The 24,498-nt window shown below is 41.1% G+C and overlaps 2 protein-coding genes across 2 annotated transcripts; one reads left to right on the top strand and one right to left on the bottom strand.

Annotated features, from left to right (window-relative positions):
* Nucleotides 1-72: 72 nt before the first annotated feature.
* Nucleotides 73-2,876, top strand: LOC125285880 (proteasome subunit beta type-8-like). The gene is made up of 6 exons (XM_048230546.1): nucleotides 73-216; nucleotides 578-719; nucleotides 1,060-1,171; nucleotides 1,570-1,699; nucleotides 2,349-2,553; nucleotides 2,788-2,876. The coding sequence occupies exons 1-6, from the start codon at nucleotides 73-75 to the stop codon at nucleotides 2,874-2,876; spliced, it is 822 nt and encodes a 273-aa protein (XP_048086503.1).
* Nucleotides 2,877-7,986: 5,110 nt separating this feature from the next.
* On the bottom strand, nucleotides 7,987-22,080 carry LOC125285692 (class I histocompatibility antigen, F10 alpha chain-like). The gene is made up of 9 exons (XM_048230230.1): nucleotides 21,974-22,080; nucleotides 21,341-21,367; nucleotides 17,672-17,919; nucleotides 10,202-10,477; nucleotides 9,781-10,065; nucleotides 8,636-8,725; nucleotides 8,514-8,531; nucleotides 8,314-8,353; nucleotides 7,987-8,175 (listed from the first exon to the last, which is right to left on the bottom strand). Exons 1-9 carry the CDS (start codon nucleotides 22,078-22,080, stop codon nucleotides 8,169-8,171), a joined length of 1,098 nt encoding a protein of 365 aa, XP_048086187.1. The 3' UTR covers nucleotides 7,987-8,168.
* Between the last annotated feature and the right edge of the window lie 2,418 nt (nucleotides 22,081-24,498).

Here is a 24,498-nt window from a genome sequence, read left to right as displayed (position 1 = left end):
CGACAGAAGAAGTATTTCTTTAATATATGTTTTTTGATATTTGCTATATCGCGCATCAAGTTTTACTACAGTATGGCACTTCTTGATGTCAGTGGATTTAAGTCTCAGTCGGAGCTAGGAGCTTTCAGAACTGAATCGTTGCAACAGTGGAACAGAGCAGATCACTTTACTTTTGGGTCTAAGTGTCAAGAATTTGCCCTTCCTGTTGGAGTAGATGTAAGTTATTTCAAAGAAAGCATTATACATGGGATAAACTGTAAGCTAGATCATAGATGTCACCTTCCAACTCAATTCCATTGATCTGAGGGAATCCAAAAAAATAATAGAAAGCCGGTGATTGTATTGTGGATATGTGTGGATCACTCTTGTGCTGTCTTTATCTCAATTCCGGTGCCCCTGTGATCAAATATAGAGGGATTGATTGACGGACAGGTCCGCACTGATTCTCCAAACATTAGCCTATACGCGCAAAAGACGCACAGTCTCGCTGGAAACAGAGCTGTTAACAGCGCTTCATTCAACACTCACATTTGTGTTATTTATTCTCTATGTAAATTGAAAACCATGTGTTATACAGGCTGTTGGATTTCTGAAGTCATGTAGTGGCGAGAACGGTGTGTCTATAGACCTGAACCATGGGACAACAACGCTGGCTTTCAAATTTCGCCATGGTGTCATTGTTGCTGTTGACTCTAGAGCCTCTGCTGGGCGCTACATAGGTAAGTGCAGTTGTTGAAGATGCTAAATTTATAGTGCATGTTTTGGACTGAATCTATTATTCTAAAGGCTCACAAAAGAGTAAGTCAATATTGTAGTGTATCCTGTGACTCTCCATTCTCTTTCATAAAGTTAGTAGCATATGTTTACATTTATAATAGCCTAGTCTGTAAAATGTAACAATTAGTTAATCAACATTCATAGAATGGGAAACATGTTTATTGTTCCACCATATTGGCATTGTTATTGTAGGGTATGGGGATCCCTTGGGAAACCCAAACAATTATCAGTGCACTTATTGTTTTATAGTACAAGAATTTCAGCAGTGATCTCTTTTCACAGCATCAAAGGATGTCAATAAGGTGATAGAGATAAACCCTTACCTTCTGGGGACCATGTCTGGCAGTGCTGCAGACTGTCAGTACTGGGAGCGGCTGCTGGCCAAGGAGTGCAGGTCTGTTCCAGCCTGTTTCTTATGCTCCTACTTATGCTCCTGAAATATCTGCACAGAAACCTGGGATATTCATCGTCAATCTGTATTAAGCTGTGTCAGGGCTTCTGTATATTTAAGTCTTTCATCAGGCATGTCCACAAGGCGTCAGACAAGCCAGAGTGGTGTAGATTTACTGAAGTTTGAGGCCCAGGTCTTGGACTGGCTGGAAATGTGAAAATGATTATGCTATATGTTTTCTTCAGAATCAGTCAAATTAGAACATCCAGATTTGACCAAATCCAGTATTGAATGCATTTTCACACTGGCATACACAGCTATATATAATATATTATAATTTACTAATTATTTAATGTTTCAAAGCCTATAATAATACTTTGCAATGTATTGTTGTGTCTCAGGCTTTATAAGCTCCGCGATAAGGAGAGGATCTCAGTGTCTGCTGCTTCTAAGCTGCTGTGCAATATGATGCTGGGATACAGAGGCATGGGTCTCTCAGTGGGCAGCATGATCTGTGGATGGGACAAAAAGGTATGGCTCACCGTGTGTGTGTGTGAGGATGAGACAACTGGCACATACTGTGCATACTGTGCTTAAATTTATTTACGTACTGTTATGTAAATCATACAGAAATAGTTGGATATTGTCATCATATTTTTTTAGTTTTTTGCCTTTATTCAGATAGGACAATGAAGAGTGACAGGAAGTGAGTGGGAGAGAGAGATAGGGTGGGATCTGGAAATGACCAAGGGTCAAAGTCAAACCCGGCGGCCATATTCTAACGCTTTTTGGACGGGCATTTATTTCGGCAGAAATGTGCATGCGCAAGGCTTCACGACACCAACCTTGCTCCAGCGGCGAGATCACAACACACGATTGGCACGATGTATTCACAACACACCACATGGTTTGCACAATGTATTCACATGTTGACTTTTTTTCCGCGGAAGGAGCCAGATATGTGTAGACAACTGCCATATTTGTGTTACAAACTAACCCCATGCATTTCTATGGAGGATTTTTTGAGCGCTGTGTGTCCTCATTAGAAAGTCTGCCTGCATGGGTTAAATGTGATATAGATGCTGCAGCCACTTTTGCTACAGCACCTTCGTATTTTTTTCATCTTAAAGTGGTTTCTGCATCTCTGTCATTTTGTGTATGTATGCTTTTGTGTCCATAGGGCCCAGGTCTCTACTATGTGGATGATAATGGTACCCGCCTCTCTGGACGCATGTTCTCCACAGGATGTGGAAATGGCTATGCGTACGGCGTGGTGGACAGTGGCTACCATGAGGACATGACTGTGGAAGAGGCCTATGAGCTGGGCCTACGGGGTATTACCCATGCCACACACAGAGACGCCTACTCTGGAGGAGTGGTCAACAGTGAGTCCTCTTAACATGACCTTATTCAGTTAATCATAGAGTATAATTTAATCTTCATCTAAATTTAGATTTGTAAATAGATGCTTATTATTGTTTTGGTCATTTTGTGCGCAGCATAGTATAACCAGATCGTTAATATGACATGAACCAGAGGGAAAGGGAAAAACAAACAAAACAAAGCAAACAGATATAACTGCATGACTATTAAAATGTTGCCTTTGTCTGTCTGTGCAGTGTACCACATGCAGGAAGATGGCTGGATTAAGGTGTGCCAGGAGGATGTGTCGGAGCTCATCCATCGCTACAGGAAAGGGATGTTCTAAATGTTACAAACCAGTCCACACCGATATACACACCATTACATCGAACATTACTACTGTGCAACTCACAATAAAATATCACTTTCTCAACTCTTGTGTTGTTTAACATTGTGTGTTTTCCTCAGATGGGATTGAGTAGCATAATCCATAATTCAAGTACTGTATTAAACAAAGTATGTGAATGGTTCTGTAAAATGATAATGAATGGTGTTGAGATGCACAAGTAGGAATAATAAATCCTTAATCTGGTTCAAACTGAGACAGTCTTTAACCACATTGATCTCAATACAAATGTCAAGTTTTTGCCTGAAATTGCACTGTGCCTATTTACAAGGGCATTGTTCATAGGAAACAGTCAAAATAAATGTGTGATGTACTCAAAAAAGAGTTACAGAGGCTAGAATATAGTTTTTTTTTTCTTTTCTGCGGATTACAAGCATCTCTGAACTGACCACATTTCAGCCCTCTAGGTCACTTGATATCACTTAGAAAACACAACTGGGCCCCTAGCACCAGGTCTTGTGAAGTTATTGTGTGCAAAAGTAGATCAATATAGAATGAAAATATGAGTGCTTTAGACTATTATTTGCCAAGGTATGCTCATGCGTTTTTGTAAAATGCCTATGGAAACTCCCCATGGGACATTTGTTATCAAAATGCATACTGACAATCAAATGCTTACTGCATGAACCCCTTTGTGTGAAGCATAATCCTGGTCTCAAATGAAGGTAACACTTTGAGGGTTTCTTGTGAACTATTTAGATTGCATGTCAGGTGTTCTGATATAGACTGACTACACAAAATATGGAATAATTACAAAAAGTCTCTATTCTTGCATTTACTTTGTTGGTTCAATGAGTGTCTATAAGATAGACCATACATCTGTACAACTAATGGATAACACAACATGAATATTCAATTTCTATGGATTCTTGTGAATATTTCAGTACCCAATATGTTGCATCTACTTATTGTGCTGCAGCTACACTGCAGCCAGAAGTCAGGGTAGCACCAAAAGGGGGATTAGGGTTAGGGGGCATTTTGGATCAAATTTAATTGAGATATAAGATTAATCTGAGAATGTAAAGCACTATACAGATTGTCATTTTTGGATTCCCAAGAATCAAAGCTTTGAAATGGTGTATAACATTACTATGCTACATAGCAATATGGTGCATACAATTGATTTAGAATGTTGGGGGGAGGGGGGTAACCGTCCCGCCGGCGAGAAATAATTTCATACCACTATCACATCACACCCGATCTTATAAGCATTTGCAGTGTTCAGATTCAAAGAATCTTCTAGAATATTTACATGATGATTTACAAACGCATGATTAACATTAAAAGCACATTGCAAAGATATGGAGCCCCTACGCCAATCCCACCTTGAGTCTTTGTTACCAAAAAGTATGAAGGTCAACATAGTTTCAACATAGTGTATTCTCTTGTCTTTAGTAACTAGTAACTAAAGGCTGAATATATCATTCTTATCCTGGGAGCTGCTGTTACCATACCAGGCAGACAGTGATGCTTATGGACAGAACAGATTCTACTGTAGTTCTATGTCTATACAGAATGTTTTCTGCAGTGGAGATCTTGAATTTTTTTAACAACCTGAAGTGATGAAACCACTTGCCTTCTCAAGCGGGGTAGAGGTATGTATGGCCTACCTACAGGATTCACAGTAGGCTATTTTCGTTGCTGATTGGATAGGTTTATCATTGTGTGCAGAAGCATTTCCCCCGTTATCGGTTGAAACAAGCCCCATAGTAAGGTGGCCCATAAAAATAAGCAAAAAAAATAAAGTGATAAATTCCATGATTTGAACCTTCCAAACATGGACATTCCATAAAGACCATAAAGACAAAAGGAATAGGGTTAAAATTTCAGCTAAATTGAAGATGATTTAGAGGTTGCACAAGCCCCTTGAAGTTTTGAGAATTTTCACTTAAACAATGTTCAATGGCAAAGCCGTGTCAGATTATTACATTGCTTGTCTCTGTAATCTGGTATATATTCATAAAATGTTTACATCTTTTCTACAAATAATCCCATATATTTCTAGCCTGGAAAATCCAGACCCTGATAATCTAGAAAGATTTAGGGTCTGGCCATGAATAATGAAAATGGCACAACTCAAGGGGCGGCACCAAGCATGCATTTGAAAATCTCACGGCACGTAATTGGATAACACTACGACCAATGTTTACTGATTGATTCGTTTGCAGCACTGTCGTCATCTGTTTAGCCAGAGACTTTCTAATGTGGAGACACAGCACTCAAAAAATACTCCATAGAAATGCATGGGGCTAGTTTGTCACGCCAATATGGCCGTTGTCTACACATATCCCACCCCTTCCTCGGCAAAACGTCGACATGTGAATACATTGAGCCAATCATGTGGTGTGATGTGAATACATTGAGCCAATCATATGGTGTATTATTGTGAAGACATCGTGCCAATCATGTGTTGTGATCTCGCCGCTGGAGCAAGATTGGTGTTGTGAAGCCTTGCGCACGCGCAGTTCGACCCAAAGACTGTGCCCGATGCCCATAAAACGTTGGTATATGGCCGCCGAGTGGAGGGACTTGCCTAAAAGGACTTTGATAAAGTATATGATATTGTTTTAAGACACTTCTGTCCAAAGTGTATGAAGACGGGCTGCCTAGGTCTGGATACATGTGATTCAGTGAGCCATTCACATCTGGAAGTTTTCACTCACAACTGAAGAAACTTGGAGACCTGCAACATGGCAAAGCAAAACCATAGTGCAATATGCTTGTGTTTGCAAAGGAACAGGCACACAAACAAGCCACTCTGAACAGGGTTCTTCAGACAGGGCTGACAAGGGTATGGTGCTTCAAGACATCAAGAAACTGCTCAAGATTGTGGAAAAGGGGGTATCGGACCGTTTTCTTAGAACTCTTCTTAAGAACAAATGTAAGAAAACCAAGGAAGATACTAGTGAATTTAAGCCTGACTTATTCAATTGAGAAATTTAAGTCTGGAACTGAAGCATTGGGACATGAGGGTGGCCCAAAAAAACTTTTTTCTCTTTTCTCCCAATTTGAACCCTGCATTTTGGTCTACCACCAGTTTAAGTTATCACATAAAAAATTGGCTAAATTAAATGATATTTAGGGGTTGCACAAGACCAAAAGAAAAATCACCTATATCACTTGATCAGCATATCATTTAAATATATTTGCTGAAATATCAATCTTTATGTTGTTTATTACTTAAACATTAACATGGAGATACATAAAGGACATATAAGCATAAACTGCAACTTATTTGGTATCATTACACAACAATATTATACTAATGTATTTCTGTTCAATTTACTCATTCAGATGGAGAATTGGCAAGATCTTTGACAATTGTGCTTTTGTTTGAGTCAGGATAGCTTTCTCTGTGGCGTTTAACCACCTGTAGTAAGAATTGTTTTCTTCTTCTGATTTGGTTAATATAGCATTGAAGTCCTGTATATTGATGCCCCTTTCTGCAGTGTCATGCGGTGATTCTTCATTTCTTGGCTTTCCATGCTTTTTGTTCTTCCAGTGTATTTCCTCAGCAGTCATACTTTTGACTGGTTCATCTTTGCTTATAGGCAGCGGTTAGCATATGGTACACTATTCTGCCTTTTGCTGCCTTGTTACTACAGCTGTTGTTTAAATCATTCAATGGCAATAGTGTCTCAAGAGAATATTACTTATTAATGAAATATATTAGCCTACCCTGGAAATTCCAGAGTTCTCGCAAAAGCACAATTGAATTGTCTCTGCGAGACACTCGGGCAATGATGATGCACGTTACTTTTACCCCTTGCATCGCGAGGAACCAATCACATCGGTGTATCTGATATAGGCGGGCCATGAGGCGAGCTAAACCAAAGTCCTTTTAGGTTAAGTCCCTCCACTCGGCGGCCCTATACCAACGTTTTATGGGCACTCATCGGGCAGTCTTTGGGTCGAACTGCGCGTGCGCAAGGCTTCACGACACCAATCTTGCTCCAGCAGCGAGATCACAACACATGATTGGCACGATGTCTTCACAATACACCATATGATTGGCTCAATGTATTCACATCACACCACATGATTGGCTCAATGTATTCACATATCGACGTTTTGCCGAGGAAGGGGTGGGATATGTGTAGACAACGGCCATATTAGCGTGACAAACTAGCCCCATGCATTTCTATGGAGTAGATTTTACATTAGAAAGTCTCTGACTTTATACATGTATGTGCTCTATTTGTGGTTTGCAGGACTACAGAATGCCACCACAATAGGGCCTGCATTTGTTACCCTACCTTTTATCAAAAATACCATTTAACTTTTTCTGTTGTAGGTATAGGATATTGTTTTTGCAATGTTCAACAAATCTTGTGGAGCTGAAAATAGCTAACATATGCACTTATTTATGCACATCTATACAGATACAATATGCGAACCATTACTATTCAACCAAGGGTTGTTTTTTGTGCCAGAGATACAACATATAAAGGACATGTTTTAATGTAAAAATAATTTATTGCAGATACTATATTATCTGTGCATGAAATACCATCACTGAACTGTTTATTCTTAGATGGTAATTCAATCTGTCCAGGCTACCATTGATTTATTTACTGTTCTTTACATTATGTAACACAGACAAGACAGGTCCTCCAATTTGGTAGACTTTATTTTTTGCAAACAGTTCACTACAATTTATTACAGCAGTACCCACAACAACTTTGAACACCAATTTTAAATTGGTTAAGTTTACCTGTAAATTTAGTATACCTTATCTGTTTATTTACTGAGTTGCTACCCTGAAAATAGAAAACACTTAAATCACTGGATCACCTTTGTTTCCTACAGTAAGCTTAAAAATGAATAATTATGCACTTCCAGTTAAAGGTTCAAATTATGAAAACGTGTTATTAATAATAAACACATTGTACAAAGCAACAGAAATCTTTAAACCAAGAGCAACTACACACCAACACAATACAATTCATTTTTTAATAACCATATTTACATAAAAATGGCAGACATCTAGAATTGTTTTCTGGTTCAGATTTACCTGCCACTAAAAATGATTTTTGTTTTCGGTACAGCAGATTTGAAAAGGATGAGTTGATTGGTGAATACAAAAAAGTAAATAGAACTGAAATCTGAACATTATACCATGGATAAATCCAACATTTTAACATGCACATGAATATAAATCAATTTGTTGATTTGTGCAATGTTCTATATTCCATTCCTCACTGTTTATGTTCAACAGTCACCACACTCCGCTCATTTCCTGGAAAGAAAAATTACGCAGTGAATATCAGACTAAAACTTAATCATCATAAAATAGTGACCAACATTGAATAAGTTATTACACGGGGTACTCAAACACCCATATCTAATAGTCTTCTACGTAGAGTTTGAACCATACCGTGCAATGGGGTTGGAGTTATCTGAATCGGTATCAGACTCTGTGAGAAGGTTAAAACAAATATTAAAACACAATCACACTGCAACATAAATAAATATTATATAACATATATAATAACTGAGTTATCTAGATGTGTGGATGTGATGAGTTTGTCAAGGACACACTATTTTATCAGGTTTGTAACTGCAATAGGTACTCACGCTCTGCCTTCTTGTAGTCTGGAAAGTACAAGATAAAATTTTTAAAAATTAAGATAATGCATCATCAAGGCTGAAAAGTTTTACTTTAAAACACTGAAATGCATGAAAGAAGTGACGCTTACCTTTCTTCTTCATCATGGCAAACCCAACAATCGCACCAATCACCACAAGAGCACCAATGACACAGACAATAATGATGCCAAGAGTATGTCCTACAGGAAAATGTTGATGTTTAGTGGAATCTCCTCATTACTTGTGTGCCCTGTAATCGGACCAAAACTGGCACAGTACATAGTTTGACACAGCATAAAATCACAACGCAAAATAGACATTGCAACCAGAGTGAAGAGAAAAATACAGTCATATTAAAACTGAAACATTCCATGTACTTGCCTTTAAAATCATTTTAGTTTCACTAATTAAGTGGAACTAGTTTCACTAATTTCACTAGTTTCACTAATAAGTTTCACTTTCTCTGCATAGTCTGTCTGCCTCTTCACCCCCTCCATGTTTGGTACTGTCTGTCCACTAGCCACTTGTACCACTGTCTTTATGCCTCACTGTTTTGCGTGCTATATTAGCACATTAGCACATATGCATAACCCCCCTCCATGCCACAGCCTAACAGTGGCCACACTTATACATTTTCTTAAATAGTTCAATATATAGATATATAGACTTTACTTTACTTTATTTCTGCATTGTTGCACTGTTGACTTACCCATTTGCACTATCACCATGACCACTATCACCATTGCACTACCACCATGACACTCATTCACACAGAGCACCTTAGAGCACCTTACCATACCTTATTATGCACAGAGAATCACAGGCTCAGTCCCTGCCCCAGTCATTGCAAAGCCTCTGATTTATTAATCACCACTATGTGGATACTGTTTTTTAGAATTGATTTAGATTAAGTGTTAGTATAATTTGTATTTTTTTATTTGTATTTTTAGTATATTTTTATATATTGTATTAAGTGTTAGTATAATTTGTATTTTAGTATATTTAGCATATTCTTTATCTTCTACTGTCCTTACTGCTTAGTTGTGTTTTTATATTATTCACTTGAATTACTCTTTCTGCTGTTAAAGAATGTGTTTGTGTTGTATGTATGCTGCTGCTGAGACCTTGAATTTCCCTTGGGGATCAATAAAGTATCTATCTATCTATCTATCTATCTATCTATCTATCTAATACCAAACTGATGTAACAAGGCAGTGGTCCATATCCATATTGTGTGTGAAGTTTTGGTTCTTACCCTCTTCCACAATCAGGGTCTTGACAATGAGCTCTCCACTCTCGTGAGCCACCTCACAGGTGTACTTGCTCTTTTTCCTCTCTTCAGGCGACACGGTAAGCACAGATCTCTTCTGGAAGGTTCCATCCTCATTGGGTAGTGTCTCCCCCACAGCCACATCATCCTGCATCTCCTCTCCATCTCTCTTCCAGGTGATCATCACTCCGTCAGGGTAGAAGCCAGTAGCATGGCACACCACAGCAGATGAAGATGAGTCCTTCTGGACCAGAGAGACCTCAGGAGTATCTGCAGGACAGCACAGATAGAGGAGAACAAGAAAAAGATCATATTTGGAACTCTAAATGACAAATACAGCAGAATGAAAATAAAATGGAGTAAAAAACATGTCTACACAAACTGTATAATATTAAGTTGCCTGTACCTTTTCTTCCTAGAGTCTCTTTCCCATACATCAAATACTTTTTCAACCATTCAATGCATGTGTTGTCTAGGTAGTTTGTCTGAAATCTAGCATCAGCTCCAGTGGCATCCCATTTGGTCTTGGTGGGAACGGCTTTAGAGTTTGCAGCAGTCCAGGTGAGGGTTTTCTTATCAAGACTCAGGAAATCCATTCCATCATACGCATATTGAAAGTATCCTTGAGGGGGATCCTTCTCATTCAATGTACAGCCATACATGAGCTGAACCGTGTGAACACCTTTAGGAACAGAAAATGCAAGAAAAACGTTAACATATTCCAGCCATATACTTTTTTTATTTTATTTTAGTTCAGTCGTACAATTACATGTCAGATTGTTTGCACTGGACAGGAATATTGACATACTACATAAACACAGAGGTGTAAATTGAGAAATGCTAATGCATTATCTAGATTTTACAACATGGAAACACGCATAAAATAAGTAACAAATCACTATAAGAGCTTGTGTGCTGTTTGTCCTTCAGTTTCATTACTCAAAGCTCCAGCTGTTTGGAATCAAATCAGACTCAAAGGTTTTGTATGTGTGTATCATGACTTAAAACTGTAGAAATGATCTGTAACTGTAAAAAATAATTTGTAGAAATAATTGTCAATATTACAAATATTGACAATTATTACAAATACAAATATAAATATGCACTCCATTTACAAATCCATCTCTAATCGACAGATTAGTCGACGGCGAACATATATTAAATTATTTTTTATACAGCAAAGGTTTTTATTTTTTTTTTTAAAAAAGGTGATCGCATAATTCTTTGTTTTAAGATTATTTTCTACTGGGTCATATCCATACGCAGACTAGTATAACATGCTAGATATTCTTTGTTTGTTGGGATCAGAGTCTGTGCACAAAAACCCTTCCATTCTTCTATTGTATCTTTAAATCCCTTTAGAGGATCAACTAAAATAAATAAAATCTAAAGTTTAAATAAAAATTCATTAAGTAATCAGCACATTTATCAAAAGAAATATGTTGGTTAAGAACTGAGAAATGTTACAATCTAAATGGGTGGTTGATATTGTGGGACAGTTTGGCAGGAGGTAACAGGTCTGATCTTTAATCTAATGTAACTCTGTCCCAGTGCCAGTGTGACAGTCACAGAGCACTATGAGAGACTAACTCTATATCTGGCTTCATTAGACTCACAGATCACTGAGTGAGATGAGTGATTAAAGTAGAACTGATTAAAGTGTGTGTGTGTGTACTGCAGCTCTCTTCACTGAGACTCCAGCTCTGTTTAGTGCAAGACCTTCCCAGTACAGACACAAGCACTTGGATGTATAGGTGTTAGGAAACAGTATTACTGAGTTACTGAGTATCATAAACATTTCCTCCTGTTTATTTTCTGGCTGCATCAGTGTATTTACACACTGAACTGCGGAAAACTAAGCTCCACCACTCAGATGTATTTGTAAAACTACTTTCTAATGTGAGATATGAGTATAATATAATGATACATATACTGGTTGTTATTGTTAATATACAGTTTCTTTAGTTTCGGACACCTGGCAGATGGTGTGTGTGTCTGTGTGACAGAGTGCCATCACCACGGTTAAGTATGCGCTCTGACTGCCATACCAATGAGCTGCACGTTTAGTACCCTGGTGACCCGGGTTCAAGACTGGGTGGGGTCACTGCTCTCTCCCTTCGCTACAGTTTGTGATTAATAGTGATGCAGTGGGGATGCAGTGGTGTGTGCTGGGGGGGCAGTAGTGTGGGTTAGTGGTGTGTTGAGTGGTAACAGTGATGTGTTGTGGCGTGCTGTAGGTGGAACTGGGTGCTAATGGTGGTTAATGCTGGAGAGAGCAAAGCTGTGGGGTGATGATGGTGTGCATGAGTGTGGATGGGGCATCATCAGTGGACTGTTGGGGAAACACAGCAGTGGGCGGTCAAGCTGCTGAAGACAGTGGAAGACAGATCGGGCAATCTGGCCTTATCTGCAGTGCTAATGTACTATGCTCCAGTGTGTTACTGTGTGGTCCATTTTAATCGACTTTTTTCTGCATCTCCCTGTGAATATCTAAGGTCCCTACTCTCCTAACCACTATGACTATCACATTCTAATTACTATCATTACTTTGGATTATCTGTCTAATATATTGAGAAACTGACCAAAACTAATAGAGCTTGTGTTGCTTTTAGAAAGTTTATATGCATTACTACTTTCTAATGTGCGATACAGGAAGTATGTAATGAGGGATACACTGGTTAGGCCTATTATTACTATACAGCTCCTTTAGTTCCAGACACCTAGCAGATGGCCAGTTTGGTCCATCTGAATGTATTGAGGTGTTAAGAGCTGTACCACACAGGGTCCTGTCTGACTGTTGGGCTCAGTGTCGTCCCTCAGCCCAGTGTGATGCTGTGCAGGGCAGGTGAGGAGCCCCTAGTTACAGCTGGGCCTTCAGGGGCCTCACATGCTGAGGCTCCATCTCTCCCTCTGCTGTTAATCTGATTCATAATCTACTGTTGGGGTTCTCTGCTCTATGTTCTGTTTGTCTGTTTTCCTCACAGCTTCCTCCTCAAGCCTAAAGGCACAGAGAGAAATGGAGGAGGTGGGTTTGCACACTAAACCCCTAATCAGCCCCTTCATTCAGACGACCCCGTCCTCTCATCTCCCTGCACTAGCCTGTGTGTGTGTGTGTGTGTGTGTGTGTTTGAGATTAACAGTGATGCAGAGGGGGGTGCGGTGGTGTGTGCTGGGTGTTAAGAGTGTTGAGTTGGGATGACAGTGGAAAGGGTTAGAGTTGGGTTTTTAGTGGTGTGTTGAGTGGTTACAGTGATGTGTTGTGTGCTGTAGGTGGGACTGGGTGCTGATGGTGATACGCTGGGGAGGGCAGAGCTGTAGGGTGACGACGGTGTGGACGGGGGCATCAGTGGACTGTTGGGGAAAAACAGCGGTGGGAAGTCAAGATGCTGAAGATTGATCTTCATATCAGGCTAGTGGACCAAATGTATCACGCTGCAATGTGTTACTGTGTGGTCCATTTTAATCTATTTTTTGTTCTACATATTCAAGTGAGCACCAGGGCTTCCCTACCCCCGTTATATAACCGCTATTATTATCACATTTTTATTATTATCATAAATATGGATGATCTGTCTAATATATTAAGAAACTGACAAAATCTGATAAAGCTTGTGTTGATTTTAGAAGGTTAATAAGCATTAATTGTGAAAAGATCCACCCTCTTTGGGGTTGAAGGCTAATGTAGTGTAATGGTTTTGTGCTGAGAACAACATTCTGTCAGGCGGGTGCGTATTGGAGGTAGCTCCCATGTTATTGTGTATATTTAACCAGGTGTGTGTGTGAGAGAGAGAGATAGAGAGTGAGAGAAAGAGAGTTTGTGTGTTTGTGTGTGTAATGCACTTCCTTGTGTGTCCCCCCCCCTCTGTCCCCCTGAGAGGCAGCAGCCTCATGCTGATGTCAGTGTGAGTGAGAGAGCAACTGGTGCTGGAGGCCCTGGGTGTGGCAGACGCTCCACTGGCCCTGTGTGTTAGGAGTGTGTCTATAAGGAGAGGGTCAGGGGAATGTCTAACTGAGTGTTCTATAAGTGAGATGGACACAGGGAGCCTCTATTGGCTCTATGTGTGTGTACGTGGTGAGAGTGCGTGTTTGCGAATGTGTCGTCTCTCCTATCTCTCCCCGCTCCTGAGGACTGACTGGAGACTCACTGTGTGTGTGCGTTTGTGTACATGAATGCGAGTATGTATACGTGTTTGTGTCAGCGTGTGGGTGAACGGGCACTACTACTTCCTCTATGCTATGCATATACGAGTCATTAAATAGCGACTATCAGAATGCTTCTTTTTGTATGCTGGCACACATATATCATAAAGGTGCTAAACTATCATCATTGCCCTTTCATGTGTGGTCCTGTGTGGATGGAGACAACTCTGCTGTGTGACTCAATATGGGTTTTGGTTATGATTTAACCCTGGTCAGTTTTAACACTGTGGAAAGATTGTATCTCTGTGTTTGGAAGTCTACTAACTCTCTACTGTATGTACAGTAAAGGGTCTGTATGGCCCATTTGCTTTACTTTTGTGTGTGTGTGTGTGTGTGTGTACTGTATCTGTGTTTGATAGACAACACTGATTCTTAGTGTGTGTGGATGAGTCCATCTTGGCTCTTTATTCATCATCTCAGTGAATCTATGCTGGTCATCAGTGAATGTGTGTGTGAGCACCTCTCCACTCTCCATTCTAACAACACCTCTCCCTCTCTGTGAAACTGTGTTCACAACACTGTGTTGGGGCTATGTGTGCTGTCTCTCTCGTTTGTGTGTTTGCATGCATCTGTGTGAGTATGAGCGACTCAAAAGGTGGTGTGTGTGTCTGTACGTGTGTGTGTGAGTGAGATAGAGAGAGAGACTGTCTCTCTATTATCATGCTCAGAGCAGCAAAGGCAGATCTCTCTGGCCCTTTGTGTGTGTATGTTTAGGTGGGTGTTATTATATGTGTACATATACTGTATGTATATGCTTGTGTATTTGTGTGTATACATGTGTGTCCATATGTAAGCATGTATGTGTAGGCTTTGTGTGTGTGTGAGTGTCAAATCGCCAGCTGGAGTCTTGTCCCAGCCTGAGATACAGAGCCGAGATAAGAGCAGACACGGACCAGCAGCAGCTCACACACCAGGAGACTGCAGCCATCTCCAGACAAGTGTGTGTGTGTGTGTGTGCACGCACGCATGTGTGCTTTTCTGTATTATCTATTGTAATGTGTCTATGGTTTGTCAAAAATGAATAGATTTGAAAGACAAAGAGAGATAAAGAGACAGCGAGAGAGATGGAACAAACAGTATGAATGGGACGTGTACAGAAGATGATGGGTAGGTAGAGGGAGAGGAAAAGTGGAAGAGGAGAGAGAACAGACACATGTATGTATGTGTGTGTTATCTCTGAATCCTTTGTATCCTATGTGTAAATAGGAGAGTGTGTGCATGTGAGTGTGTGTATGTGTGTGTACCACCCCCTCCTGAGCTCAATCCTCAATCACTACATAGGAAAGTTGCTTCATACTGACTTAACTGAGGGGAGTAGTTGTGAGTCCACTATGTGAGTGTGTGTTTGAGTGAGAGAAAGACAGATTCTCTAATGGCCTCCTGTAAGGGTGTGAGTGTGTGAGAGATCAAGAGGATGAGAGAGTCCCTGAGAAACACTCTACACACCTGGAACACTCTACAACACCTGTATGTGTGAAAGCCGGTGTTCTAGCATTACATGCTAAAGGCTCTGAACTGAGCTTCTTTGTATAGTGTGTGTATCTACATGTGACAGGCACTTGGTTCTAATGCTGTGTGTGTGTGTGTGTGTGTGTGTGTGTGTGCAAGACTTTACTTCTCACTTCTGTTTTGTTTGGACTGGCCATGAGTGTGTGTGCTCATCTCTCCCCTTTCCCCTCTGAGACCCCTCTCAACACCAGGCTATACTCTACTAGACCCTGATTAAAGTGGAACACTCTGTGTGCTGCAGCTCTCTTCACTGAGACTCCAGCTCTGTTTAGTGTAAGATCTTCCCAGTACAGACACAAGCACTTTAGATGTATAGGGGTTAGGAAACAGTACTACTCACACTACTAGAGTACTACTATTACTCACACTACTAGAGTACTACTATTTCAGCTATTTTTCCCACGGGGATTCATTATTTACAGATTCACTTGTTTATTTGTCTTGTGTTATGGACCAAACTGGCCATCTGCTAGGTGTCTGGAACTAAAGGAACTGTGTAGAAATAATAGGCCTAACCAGTGTATCTCTCATTACATTCTTCCTGTATCACACATTAGAAAGTAGTAATGCATATAAACTTTCTAAAAGCAGCACAAGCTCTATTAGATTTGGTCAGTTTCTCAGTATATTAGACAGATAATCCAAAGTAATGATAGTAATTAGAATGTGATAGTCATAGTGGTTAGGAGATTAGGGAGCTTAGATATTCACAGGGAGATGCAGGAAAAAAGTAGATTAAAATGGACCACACAGTAGCACACTGGAGCATAGTACATTAGCACTGCAGATAAGGCCAGATTGCCCGATCTGTCTAAAAATAGTATTAATATGTGTCCAAATTCATTTCTATTATTCTCTGTTGAATTGCTCACGAAGTACTTATCTCACACAAGTCACACAGATGTCACTTGAAAGAGCGAAACCGGAGCTTTCAAATTATATTAGCGGCTAGTGCTGATACAGTTCGCATTTTGCGGCTAGCTTATGTTTCTCTGCTCTGGCGTGTGACTCCAGCGTTTTGCTGGTTTTGTTACAATTGTAGCAAAGACACTAGAGCTCCGCTTTGCAGGCTACGACTCAATACTTTTTTAGCTACTTTGTAATAACTTTCTGCGGCCAGTGTTTCTGGAAATGAACGATGGTAAAATATTTTTTTGACCTGACTAAATGAAATTTAAGACCTCGCATGAAAATGTGGCTGTTTTTGAAGACGTTTTAAGGCCTTAAATTTAAAGTTCAGGGGCCTCATTACAGAAACTTCCTAACTCTGAAATCCTATCTTATCTCAGTTTAGGATGGCATTTAGGATTTTTGGTATTACAGAAGCATGTTTCCTAACTGCATTTAGGAAAAAATCCTATCTTAATTTAAGATTGGAATTTGGCCATTACAGAACCATCCTAACTCAAGAATTTCCTAACTTAGGATGGCACATACCCTGTCCTAAATAACTGCCAACACTGACTGTAACAGTCTTGTTGAGTTGTTGCCTAGACTATGACAAGATGATGAACATGACTGTAAGGGACACCATAAAGTATATTTCACTAAATAAGCCCTACTTGTGATTGTTTTTAGAGATTGTAAAGGTTTTATAACGATGCTGCAGATTTGGTGGGTGGTGCTACAAATCGTTTCACTTTTGCAACACCAGTACTATGTGCAGAAAAAGTTAACATACAGCCCTGGTATTTCACATATTTCATGAAGGCTATTCTGTCTGATATGCCATGCTGATGTTATAACCCTAAAATAACTAGCCCTTATCACCTCACACATGAAACATAAAAAGGTTAATGCAAAGAAATTAATGAAATATTAACGAGAAACTTTCTGATATTTGGGAATGGGAAAATAATAATCGCTAATGAACAAATTAATCGTTAGATTAATCAAAGTATTAATTGTTAGATTAGTCGACTAATCAAACAAATAATCCTTAGACTAATCATTTACAAAATAAATAATAATAAATAAAACACACACACAGACAGACGTTCTTGTAATTTAAAGATAGATTGAATAATTATGTTGACATATATTGACAATAATTACAGCAACCCATATTCAAACAAAATTCAACCAGAACTGGGCCTACAAGTGTGTCAGTAACCCATGTCACTCATGCCACAAAACTAATATTGGCTAAAGTTATGCATTTACTTACCACCAGTTTGGTTAAATCGACTCATCGCTACACCAATATTGTTTTTGAAGGACTGTTCTGTCCCCTGGGATGTTGCAGTCTCTCTTTCCCAGTACTGATGGTCTTCACTAATCCAGCCCAGTCCCACTCCTCGCTTACTGATACTGTCATATTGATAAATCTGAACCCCATCCACCATACCAACAGTTACAAACTCAGGGAAGTTGGATACTTCATGGGAAGCAGTGAGGAAGTACTTCAAGGAATGGGTTGCTAAACAAGAAACAAGAAAAATAGTATAAGAGCACTTCACCCTCAAGTTTTTCATTATTTCAATAAAATTGCACAGAGCTCTATCAACAAATTAAAGGAATTATCCAGAGTAAAATACACTTTAGATCAATTTACGGATGATTGGGAGTACATACGTTGAGTTGACATCAAAATCATGTAATTCGGATGTGTTTTGAGAAAGTTCGATTTTACCTTTTTAGTCAAAACTCGTTAGCCTGGAAGTGACCAGGGCAAGTCATTTCGCCGCTACAAAACGCTATTTTTATACCTCTTCTACAGTTCCAAACAACATTACACTTACGTAGTAGTGAGTAGAGGGTCCCTAAAGCCAAACCGAAGTATCCCGAGGTCTTTATGTGGTCGGACAGAGAGTCCAGAATGAATTTCATCAAGCCAGTAGGAGTCGATTGCCGAGTGTGGAGTAACACGCTCTGGAAATTCACAATTTCGTCGCCATTAAAAAAAAAAAAAAAACATAGTCCAGTCCATACAACTTCTTTTCAATTTCGGAAGAAATACTGGACTATGTTTTAAAAAAAAAAAAAAAAAAACGGCAACGAAATTGTTAATTTCCAGAGCGTGTTACTCCACACTCGCAATCACGTAACAATGTTGTTTGGAACTGTAGAAGAGGTATAAAAATAGCGTTTTGAAGCGGCGAAATGACTTGCCCTGGTCACTTTCCAGGCTAGCGAAGTTTTAACTAAAAACGGTAAAATCGAACTTTTCAAAACGCATCCGAATGACATGATTTTGATGTCAACTCAACGATGTATTCCCAATCATCCGTAAATTGATCTAAAGTGCATTTTACTCCGGATAATTCCTTTAACTTTATTTCATTGTTTTATGTACAAATGAATAAAACGACTCTTGATCATGCCTGTCCCCCTTGGTGACATTCACAGGGGGACAGGCATGATCAGGACACAATCAGGACCTATTCAAGCCTATTTACAGTTCTTCTGGGGTCCGTTTCTAAAAAGTTAGCAACAACATTGTTTGACCACCATGGTACGACGCAACTTGCGATCAAACAACTACGTTGTAACCAGGCTTGGAATTTCACAGGGGGACAGGCATGATCAGGACACAATCAGGACCTATTCAAGCCTATTTACAGTTCTTCTGGGCTGCGTTTCTAAAAAAGTTAGCAACAACGTTGTTAGACCACCTAGGTACGACGCAACTTGCGATCAAACAACTACGTTGTAACCAGGCTTGGAATTTCACCATTTTAGGGGCAAGGTCACTTGGCCTTCAGTTGGGCATAATATTATTTGGTGGGGGGCACAAAGGCCACATGTCAGGGCACCAAGGCCAAAGTTAACTATACAGTAGTAGGCTATAAAAATGATCAAAGTTGTATTTAGCCTATTCACAGCAGTATACCTGCATCACTGTATGAAACATTACAAAAACATAAAACATGACATATTACATAGAACTGTAAATCTGTTGATCTGTTGAATCTAAACTGATTATCTAATATTTACAGATATCTAGGCTATATTTAACATTTATTTTATATTTGGCCTGTTATGAAATCATGTTTTGAACAATTTAAGCACAGCTCAGCTTTAAGAAACTCAAATAGCCTAGATGCATGCTTAGCATTTTTTTATCATTAAGGCTACTTTCACAAACTCTTAGTCAGCTGTATATCCTCTGATTTTAATATTTACCTACATCTAGGCAATATTTGTAAAAAAAAATTGTATTTGGCCTGTTATGAAATCATGTAGACTGATTTAATTTTTTATTTAACCAGAATACTCTGGAACGGCTTACTGTACAGGGGACTGCTTTACACCTTTGTGTAAAATATAAAATCTATATTGAACCTGCATAAACTACAATACTGGCATGACTCTAAGGATTCAGAAAATGTATAATTTACCCATATTATCTCATTCTGAGGTGGTGATTTTCAGCTTTATATCAGACATGGCGTTTTTCCGAAGAAAGGTAGTTTTTTCAACCTCTGAGGTTTCCTATGCTATTGGACTCTGACTAATTTATACTCAACCATCTTCTGGGCTTTGTGATTTTGTAGTTTATTTTGCTATTGCTGGTCCTGTCCGTACTGTCTGACCACTTCTATTTGATCTGAGCTTCATGCAAATGTATGCTTGTTTGTGCGAGGCCAAAACAAGTGCATGAACATAATTTCCTGTCCATGAAGGAGTTGAGACAAGACCAGGGTCAAACCGGAAACCAAATCTGATTGGGCCAATGAGGGGCTATCAGAATCACTTCGTGCCTGCCTCTCCTCACTCTCTCCAACATCGCTGGGATCAATGCCTTCGGGGGGAAAGCATATAGCAAGGCCTTCAGCCATTCGTGTGCCAGAGCGTCCACTCCCAGCAGAGCATCGCTCTCGGTCAGGGAAAACCACTTCACACAGTGTATCGTGTTGCGCGAGGCAAAGAGATCGACATGAGCTTTCCCGAAGCTCTGACACACCCCCTCCACCACCTGTGGGTGAAGATGCCACTCCCAATGTGATAGGGTAGCCTGGTCCTACCAAACTCTTGTACATATTTCATAATAACATTTGGTCATAACGTATGTCATGCTCAAACTAGCTGTCACGACTCCACGAAACCCCTTGGGCAAGCAGAGGTAGAAGTTTGTGGCAATCGCCTTTGCATTTTTAGTTCAGTTTTAAACGAACAACTTAGTATCCAAACAACACCATTCAGATCTAAAACTTAGAAGAAAAAGTCCACCGGACGCGTTGGCTTCTATCTGTCAAATATGAGCCCACTTCATGTAACAGTCTCGCTTTTAGTAGTGCTTAATAACCTATACAAGATCGGGTTAAAAAAAAACCTTCCACGACACTTTATTTACAACTTCGTTAGCCACAGACCTTCAGCTATCTTTAGTAAGCTACATACTGTAGCATATGTGTATGGAACAGTCTAGGGATGCAGTTCATGGGTGCACTGTTTGACATGTCAGTTAGCCTACTCATTTGCACCACTGGTTAGATGTAATTACGGTATTTCACTTTCGTTGCAATGACAATGACAATGAATGTAGGGTTACTCTAATCTAAAATCTTAGAAATATGAACTAAGCGTGAATTAAATCTTAGTGGAATAAAATCTTCAGCATATCTTCTACTTATTCAAAAATAAATTAACTGACTTCCAATGCATGAAAAAAATAACAAAAATCAATGGCATGACCTGTCTTCCTTGATACCCATTGAAAAGTCTAACTGCATGGAACCGTCAGGGGATTGTTTTGTTTTTACAAAAACACAACAACCAAATAACATATCATGCTGATAGCTTTTGTTCATCTCAAACACAATGTAGCCAGGTGAGATGTTTGCAACTACATGAGCTTTTATCAATCCAGTTGCAGTAGGCCTAGATCCCAACCACAATTGATGAACTGTGATGAACTGCCCTACTTGTGATTGTTTTTAGAGATTTTAGGTTTTATATCGATGCTACAGAATTTGTGGCTGGTGCTACAAAACTTTTAACCCCTGTAGCACCAGTGCTACTTGCAAAAAAAGTTAACATACAGCCCTGCCCTTGCTCACCTCATCACAGCAACCACAACAGCAATCATCAATCAGATCCAATTTCCCTGTTTTCTAATTGGTTCCATGATCCATTTACCCTCATCTGCATTCCAATTATCCTCCACACCTGAAGGCCACTCCCCAGCTGAACTGAATCCTCGTTAGCCAAGCTACTTAAGTTGGACTCAAACTTGCATTCTCTGTCTGGTCTCGTTGGAAGACGCCGTGTTTTTCTGTTACTCCAGAGCTATCGGTGTTTATATGCATTTTGTTTTTTGTTTGCTGAAATCTCCTTGTTTTGAATGTCCAAGTTTGCGGAGAGAATTAAAGACCTTCGACTTCACGATACTTACCTGCCTCCGATCTCCTTCTGTGTCAGACGTAACAGAAGACCAGACCAGGCATGGAGCCTTCAACAACCCAGCAAGCAAATGCCTTCCAGGTGTTGGAGGAAGAATTCCAAAGGCGGAATTTAGTCCCTGTGCCAATGGAGGTTCCTGTGCCAGTTCCCGCTCTCGGTCCAGCTCCTGTTCCGGTCAACGCTCCAGCGCAAGCTCCCAATCCCGCACCACAGCTTCCTCAGCTCATCCATGCTGCTCCTGTTGCCAACCCAGCGAAAGCTGTAAGGGATTTCTTCTCCAATGTTCACTGATGTTTGAGATGCAGCCAGCTCGGTATCCCACCGAGAGGTCCAAGATGGCCTACATCATCTCCCTCCTGTCGGGCAGAGCACTTCAGTGGGCCGAGACCATCTGGAATACCCCAGGCCCAGTCACCACTACCGCTCAGCGCTTCATGGATCACGTCAAAAAAGTCTTCAGTCTTCCTGATGGTGATTCGTCCCTGCAGGCCCGACTGTACGCCCTTCGACAGGGAAGACAGCCCATTACTGAGTATGCCCTGCAGTTCCGAACACTGGCCGCAGCAAGCGGATGGAACGAAGTGGCCCTCATCACAGTGTTCCGACAAGGCCTGAATCCCTCCCTACGCCTCCATCTGGCTGCGTATGATGACACCATTGGTCTTGAGCGGTTCATCCAACTCGCAATTCGAGTCTCTCATAGGAGAGAGAGCTGCTTTCTGGGTCCTGGAAGGTCCGCCATCGCCAATGCGCCATCCGTGTTCCAGGCGTTCATGAATGAAATATTCAGAGATTTCCTCCACAAATTCGTGATCGTGTACATTGACGACATATTGATCCATTCCCCAGACCTGCCCAGCCACACCCACCACGTCACCCAAGTTCTCACTAGACTCCGAGAACACCAGTTGTTCCTCAAAGCAGAGAAATGTCAGTTTCACCAGTCCACCACCCAGTTCTTGGGCTACAACATCCACTCCCAGGGAGTAAGCATGGATCAAGACAAGGTCCGAGCGGTCCAATCCTGGCCTCAACCGGAAACAATCAAGCAGCTCCAGAGATTCCTTGGATTCGCCAACTTCTACAGATGGTTCATTCACAACTTCAGCCAACTAGCTACTCCGCTCACTTCCCTCTTACGCAACAAGCCCAAACGCCTGATATGGAACCCCGCCACTACACACGCCTTCCTCCATCTCAAGAATGCCTTCACAACCACTCCTCTGCTGTGCCACCCAGATCTGGAACTTCCATTCACAGTAGAAGTGGATGTCTCAACTACTGGGGTGGGAGCCGTTCTGTCACAACCACATGGTGAGCCGCCCCGTCTCCTTCCCTGTGCATTCTTTTCAAAAAGATGAGTCCTGCTGAGAGCAATTCCGATATCGGAAATAGAGAACTCTTGGCCATCAAGCTAGCACTAGAGGAGTGGCGCCACTGGCTCGAAGGAGCAAAGTTCCCCTTTACTGTGCTCACCGATCACAAAAACCTGCAATACCTACGTGAAGCCAAGAGGTTAAACCCCGCCAGGCCAGATGGGCTCTCTTCTTCACTAGATTCCAATTCACCATCCGATATATGCCCGGCACTCTCAATGGTCGTGCAGACGCTCTTTCCCGTGTTCACTCTCCAGCAAATGCACCAGAAGAACCAGAGAAAATCCTGCCACCCAGTGCAATAGTGAGCCCCATCCAGTGGACCCTGGATGAAGAAATCCGGAAGCCTCAGTAACCGACCCGCCACCAACCAACACTCCTGCCAACGGACCTATGTTCCATAAACTATCCGCCTTCCCTCCTCACCTCTGCACACTCCATACCAGACACCGACATCCCGGCGTAAAGCTACACTGACCCTTCTCCGTGACAGATACTGGTGGCCTGGTATGTCAAGAGATGTCCAACAGTTTGTCGCAGCTGTGCTGCCGGATTGGCGCCATGGCAAAGACCCTCGTCACCTGCGACAGGGAAACTAGTTCCTCTGCCAATTCCACACAGACCCTTGACACATCTTGGCATAGATTATGCCACTGACCTGCCTTCCTCCAATGGCCACACAAGCATCCTGGTGGTGGTAGACCGCTTCGAAGGCATGTAAATTGATCCCCATGAAAGGAGTCCCAACAGCACAGGGAGACAGCTGAAGCCCTCTTCACTCAGGTCTTCGGAACTTTGGATTGCCAGAGGACATCGTTTCGGATCGAGGCCCCCAGTTCATATCCAGGTTTTGGCGTGCTTTCCTTCGTCTACTGGGGGTGACTGTGAGTTTGTCATCCGGCTACCATCCCCAGACCAACGGACAAACCGAGCGCAAAATACAAGAGGTATGCCGCTTTCTCTGCACATACTGCCAGCCACCCATAAGCTGGAGTCAATTCTACCCTGGGCGGAATATGCCCAGAATTCCCTCTGGCAACCCTCCACAGGATTGACACCATTCCAATGTGTGCTCGGCCATCAACCGCCCATGTCTCCATGGTCAGGGGAATCCTCGGAAGTCCCTGCAGTCAACCAGTGGTTCAGAGAGAGTGAGAGAGTGTGGGCCCGAGCCCACCGTCAACTGCAAAGGGCTCTCCGACGCCACTGCCACTATGCTGACGCCCGCCAAACACAGCACAACATAAATACATTTGAAAAATGTAAAATATAC

Source organism: Alosa alosa, chromosome 20 (assembly GCF_017589495.1).
Source record: "Alosa alosa isolate M-15738 ecotype Scorff River chromosome 20, AALO_Geno_1.1, whole genome shotgun sequence".
Classification (NCBI taxonomy): domain Eukaryota; kingdom Metazoa; phylum Chordata; class Actinopteri; order Clupeiformes; family Clupeidae; genus Alosa; species Alosa alosa.
Note: the sequence above shows the minus strand (reverse complement) of the source record. Positions and strands in the feature narration are given on the sequence as shown.

Coding starts and splice junctions, on each gene's coding strand:
- LOC125285880 (XM_048230546.1), top strand. CDS start 73: ATGGCACTTCTTGATGTCAGTGGATTTAAGTCTCAGTCGGAGCTAGGA. Junction 217..577: donor CCCTTCCTGTTGGAGTAGAT/GTAAGTTATTTC, acceptor TGTGTTATACAG/GCTGTTGGATTTCTGAAGTC. Junction 720..1,059: donor CTCTGCTGGGCGCTACATAG/GTAAGTGCAGTT, acceptor CTCTTTTCACAG/CATCAAAGGATGTCAATAAG.
- LOC125285692 (XM_048230230.1), bottom strand. CDS start 22,080: ATGGATGAGCTGAGGAAGCTGTGGTGCGGGATTGGGAGCTTGCGCTGG. Junction 17,920..21,340: donor CATCACAGTTCATCAATTGT/GGTTGGGATCTA, acceptor TTGTTTAGCAAC/CCATTCCTTGAAGTACTTCC. Junction 10,478..17,671: donor TCGATTTAACCAAACTGGTG/GTAAGTAAATGC, acceptor CTGTTCCTAAAG/GTGTTCACACGGTTCAGCTC.